The sequence below is a fragment of the Carettochelys insculpta genome, chromosome 6 (genome assembly GCF_033958435.1).
Source record: "Carettochelys insculpta isolate YL-2023 chromosome 6, ASM3395843v1, whole genome shotgun sequence".
In the NCBI taxonomy this organism is placed as follows: domain Eukaryota; kingdom Metazoa; phylum Chordata; order Testudines; family Carettochelyidae; genus Carettochelys; species Carettochelys insculpta.
Window position 1 is genome coordinate 106,712,274 of NC_134142.1, and position 6,000 is coordinate 106,718,273.

Here is a 6,000-nt window from a genome sequence, read left to right on the forward strand (position 1 = left end):
TATTAATATTATGGCTAGCAGTGAAAGCTGTCCATTTCGAAGACTCACAGATTGCAATGTGCTATGAATGGCAAATATTTTGGTGGGCAAAAATAAATAAATGAATGAATGCCCCAATACACATTAAGAACTACGTAGTGATTATTCAGCTGTGTTTACACAGAACTTAACTTCTTTGCCCTACCTAGCCGTATCATTGAATACAAAGGGAGCTTCATACACAAGCATTGTTAGTCTAGACCTCTTTTATGATTGGAAAGTAATCTAACTAAAATCAGTTTCCTCCAGTAAACTAATATTTACCATAATTAATTTTTAAAATCCTGACTGCTACAGAGCTCCCAGAAGTAATTTAGTTTTACTTAGATAATGCTCAGAATCACCCAATATATTCATTAACAACAGGTCCTAAAAAACCAAACAAAAAAAGAATTTCTGTATTTTTTATGATAGACTAAATCTTGCCCAAATGGTACAAACCAAGAAAAGCAAGCAGACCAAAAATGCAGATATCTTTAATTATACAAAATTAGAGCTACATATGTGCATACAAGTTAATTGGTAGTGGTTGATTTCACTCTGTCATTGAATCAGTGTCCCGCACTGGTGTACTGTATAGATTATATAATATATTCAGTATTTTTAAAAACGCAAAAATTCTATTATGTAAACCATACCATGGGTATGGGTTTTAGAATTCCCATATGCCATTGTATGGTGGACAACAGTCTACAGTAAATGCCAGTTATAGATAGTGTGTGTAATTATAATTTCTAGGTTTATCATTAACAAAGATATAGTCGGACCACTGCACTTTCATATGAAAGTATCTCTGCTAAAATTTACCTTTGTAGCAAAGTGTTTTACCTGATTCTGTATTGGATAAGTACTGGTCATTTTCATTCAGCCTGAGCCAGTTTCACTTGCTTCAGTGGATCAGGAGAATGCTCTAGATGGGACTCCTTTCGGTTGGTGGAATGTGCCGTTCTCATGATGCACTGCAACATGAAGCAGGCCCTCTCTACTGAATGAAACAGAGGCCAGTTGGCTAAAGAGTAACAAATGTCAGCATATTGTTGGCCTGTTCAAAACATGTTGAGAGCATCTTAATTGTTGTTCCAACTGAATTTCATCCATAGTTTGTGCAACTATGTGTGTATACTTGCTGAGGTGTTTTTGTGCATGTCTGGAAAAGGATGGGAGGGGTCAGGGAGGGGGAAAATGAATGCATGCAAACTATTTTTTTAAAATACGGTGAGGAAATGAGTAGTATCTCTATAGCAACGGAACAAATGCTGGGTTGTTGGGCTTTTTAAAGTTACAAGTCACCCTAATTTTTGCCTGAGGTTCACCTACATGAGTCAGTAGGAAGAAAGTGCAATTGGGTTTATACGGAAAAGAAACAGAAAAATCTCTCCACATTACTTACTCCCCCAGTTGTTTTAAGGCAGAACTATAAAACTGCCTACATTATTCTACAGTCTGCCCATTCTGGAGAAACTGTTTTGTTTCTCCCCCCCTATTTTCACCCGTTCTCCCTTAAATGGCCTTCTGAAACCATGTTGCAAGCGATACTACTTTCAGCATGTCAATGCATGAGGATGCTACTGAACTGGCCACAATGTTGATCTCATTCTTAGCCCATTCTGTTGTTGATCCAATGCTGTACTTTGCATTTTTTTTTAAATGAAGGTTACGAAATGTCACGGAGCCTTAACAGCATAGCTGGCATAAGTGGAAAAGCGATAGGATTATCCTCAGTGTCTGTGCCCTGCAGCTCTCCTAGCCCAGTGAGACGCTCTTGGTCTCCCATCCCATCTATTTTGTAGCATGGATCAGTAGCAGAGAATGGTCTAAAAAGCTTTACTTACAATTAGCCTATGCTATGTTGCATATAATCCAGGGGATGAAGTTTGAAGATGTCATGTCTCACAGTAGCGCCTCATGGGCAAGGTGTTACTACTGACATTTGGTGACAACACCCTTAAATAGTATAACGATGACACAAGGCAGGTCATAATACTGGTGGGCCATATGCTGCATGATATTTTAACATAAGATGAAGGGTGGATGCACCAGATAATTTCTTTAATGGTGCACCATGCTAGCATTTGCTTATCATGGCTAATGGTGGATTCACTGGCTTTTACGGAATGGGTTAGACATTTAGTCAATGCTGAAACGTGCCAACGATTGAAGATTTTGATTTTCTCAGGATATTTTTGAGCCATAGGAACCCTGCAGGAGTTTGAGCAAACAAGCACAGTAGGATGAAACTTTGCATGGGCGCCTATTATAAGTTAAAAGCAATACTCAGATATACCGTAGAGAGGTCTCAGTCTGGCTGACTGCATGGGAAAAAAAAATCCTGTTGAAGAAGAATATGGCTGCCTCTGCATGTAGCTACTCTACCTTTTCCTCCTTCCTTTAAAACTAAAATGCCAAGCTTGATTTGAAAAGCGCAGGAAAGAAGCTCAAGTATTGATTGTATTCTTTACATGCAGATCTTTGCAAAGAAAGTCCTGTCATTGCTAAATATATGCCAACAGAGGCAGTCAGAGTGACTTGACAAGGCGAGATGGAGATGAACATTGATGGCTAATAAACATCTGGGTGGAACTGTGCAGGCATAGAAGACCTCCTCATTTGGACAAAGTAAACTCGCTCCATGCAGGTTTTAAGGATGATTCTATGTGGTTTCAGAGTTGTACTAGAGATGCAGGCTTTTTCTACGGCCAAAATGTAACAAACTGTAGAAGATCTCTTCTTCCTTTCTTTTTTTTTATTTTTTTGGTTTGTTCATAGCATGAATTGCATGAAATAAATAAAACCTGCAAATGTATGATTAACTTTAAGGGAAAAAAAAAGCAAAGTTATATATTTTCTTTGAAAGCTCTTTACTTTTACATACATTGTTGTAGCGAAAATGTAAAACATTATAAATCTGTACATTTCTTTGCTATGGATTGCTTCTTTTTGTATACAAGATAGAGAGTAATGGTTTTAAAAAGTACAATCAGGCAGTCATCGGTCATATTGACCATGCCTTCATAACTCATCATGCTGACATGGAAATCAAGAACTTTTAATTCAACTAGAATTGTGTAAACTTAGGAAACTCCTTTTATTCCTGTTTTCGTTGGCATGCTTGTGACACACAGGACCTTTCTTTGGACCTGATGGTAACAGCTGGTCTAGATTTAATTTCCAGCTCTGGTTATGTTGTATTTTATTGATGTATAGATCCAACGTGAAGACCCTTCATAACAAATTGTTCATATTAAGTAATCAGTATGGATTTGAAACAAAACAGTGTTATTTTAGACTGAGACTCATAGTACAAAAATCAGGAGAATACTCAAGTATAAACTTGTCTCAAAGTTTAAGAAACAAGACAACAGCATTGTATGCAATTTAGAACTTCTGAGTAAAATGCATGCACAATGTTATGCAAAACAACTCTAGCATGAAATAAATTTTGTATCATGGTTTCAGTGCCTGCTGTACAGTGTAAAGCAGAATTATTTTCTGAAGTGATCAGGGGTTTCCAGAGACTTGCTTCTGAAATCTTGAATAAATATAAAGCGTTCCCAACAGAAATTCTGGAGAGAAGCTTGGTACTGGTTTGATTCTAAAATGGTAATTTTGATTAGTGGATAACAAATGAAGCCTGCAGACACTTGATGCAACCAATGTCTAAAGTTTTCACAGCACTAGTAAATATTACCAGGGAAGATAAAATCTAGAAATATTTAGGTATCTCCTCATCTCCCCCAAAATAATAAAAGTTTGTCTTTTTTTGTAGATGAAGTGAATTCATTTTTTTCTTACTTCTGTGAGTCTGTCTTAACTTATTCTTCACTGAGCCATAACAGTCCACCATCTCCAAAATGCTCCATGAGGTCCAGAGTTAAGCTATTGCAGGTACCTGAATTATGGCTTAGTTGCCAGATACAAAGGGCACCACCAGGAATTCAGAAAAGTAATGACATTGTACTTCCTTTTAGATTCCACAAATAAAATGTATGGATTATTTGCCAGGAGCATTCTAGTAAGTTCAACGTTTCAGTTAAAGTATTTCTTTAAGAGGTCCCTTTTTGCCATTGCACCAGGCAATTCAATACACTTGGCAGCATTTGAGCCAGAAGGCAAGGCAGCTGGGACAGCTGATGGAAATGAAAAAGAGAAAGAAGTAGAATCTGAGAGGTCCTGAGGAATTATGAATAATGAAAAATTAAGGAAGGTGCATCAAGGCTGCAGTAAGTGTTACATACAAATACATACCCCTCTGACCTCTGATTTAGCAAAAAGATTAACACCAAGGATTTGAACATGAATCAAATAATGAGGCTCCTTCACCTTTTCTGATTAAGCATTTTGCATTAATTACAACCTCACCCTGCCTTTTTTTAAAAAAAATTAGGAGTGATTTTCCATCTCTGTTTATCCTGGCAGCATCTTCCTTGATAATCACCAACTTCTTATCTTCAGGATGCAAGCTAATCCAGCGCCGAACCTTGCAGAAGCTAGTATGGAGGGAAGGGGATTTAGCCACTATATCAAGGAACTAAAAATGGATGTATTTGTTATATTTTTGTATTAATTCAATAACAACATTCAGAGAACTGGTGTGAAATCTACTCACATTCTCTTATTACCATAAAATAATTAATACCGCTTAATAATTCAATCTAATAAATTCCACACAGGTGTTCCCCTTACTCAGAGCTTGTTCAGATAAGAGTCTTTCCTTTAATCAACAGCTTCAATATCCAAGCCCTGAGATTGTTGTAATTCTATTCTATTTTCTCCCTGCACCATGTTACCAGACCAGTGTTGGGGTCTTTCACTTAAAATGTCCTTCTTTGCTTTTTCTTCCCTCTGCTCTGCAGTAATTGAGTTTTTCGGATGTCTTTCCCTACACCTTCAGACATAGAACTGGACTCTCCCATTCACCGTCCTTCAGGAGGCACCATCAAAACATGAGGTTGTTGGCAGTTGCACTGTTCCCTTTTGCATGACAGAAAATATACCACTGTGATGACGGACCCTGGTCTCCCTAAGCAGTTCTGACACAACAGCCGAGAGACTTCAAAGTTCCAGAAGCACTCAGACACTAGTTAGCAGTGATGCCAGCAAAGTGTCCAGGGAATTAGGCGATCCCATTTGCAAATGTAGGCTGTTTAGCTGAGTAGGTTGTGCTGGATTAACATGATTACAAGATTTATGAATTCAAACCTGTCTCCTTTACAGCAGGCACTTAGGACTAAAAATACAACACCCATTGGGCCTCATTCTGGTCTCACAGTACTTTTATACTGCTGTAACTCCTTTGAAAATTACTCTGGATTTTACACCCACAAATAAGACCACCAGAATCAGGCAAATTGTTTTGCTTTCACTCCTGGCTCTTTAAGCTTCCCCATGTGCTGCAGGAAATGAACACCTGCAGTTTTTATAGGAACTTAGCTTTATTCAATGGAGTTATAGCTATCTAACCCCCACCTCTCTGTAGCATCAGAGATCTCCAAAAATCCTCTGCATGATTAGTAGAGTTTTATAAGGCCAGGACTGTGGCTTTAAAGGCAGATTAATAAATAACACTGAAAACATACTAGTAGTTACGCAACTCGCATCTACAAGGCTTATATCTTCTAAAACCACACAGGCATTATTTTTCCTGGATCAGCTTGACACATGACAAATGACACTGGCTCTACGACGACTACTTCAAACACTAAGGAACTAGAATGCAGTTTCTCTTCTCTCACACCAGAGAGGACTCCAGCTAATCATGCTGTGATAACAGTCGAGTGTAATGGTCATTAATCTGGATAAAATGATTTTTCACATAAATTGCTCTCTCTCTCTCTCTTTAAAGTTTCAGTGCCTAAAAGAAAATACGTCAAAGAAATGAATAGCTGTTGGGACAAATGAGCAGTCTAATATGCCCGGGAGATAGAGCAGAGATGAAGCAAAGGAGTTCAGAAATGAGCTTAA

At 37.9% G+C, this 6,000-nt stretch overlaps 1 protein-coding gene across 7 annotated transcripts in view; it reads left to right on the plus strand.

The window, feature by feature from the left end:
• The window catches only part of KCNC1 (potassium voltage-gated channel subfamily C member 1), a 151,672-nt gene extending 146,395 nt beyond the window's left edge, over positions 1-5,277 (plus strand). For 2 of the 7 annotated variants that reach the window (XM_074997756.1, XM_074997759.1), the window contains one exon: positions 2,505-4,102. In XM_074997756.1, coding sequence (XP_074853857.1) covers positions 2,505-2,569 — 65 coding nt within the window. In that variant the 3' untranslated portion in view covers positions 2,570-4,102. The other 5 variants (XR_012646030.1, XR_012646031.1, XR_012646032.1 and 2 more) reach the window with 5 other exon arrangements.
• The last annotated feature ends 723 nt before the right edge of the window (positions 5,278-6,000 follow it).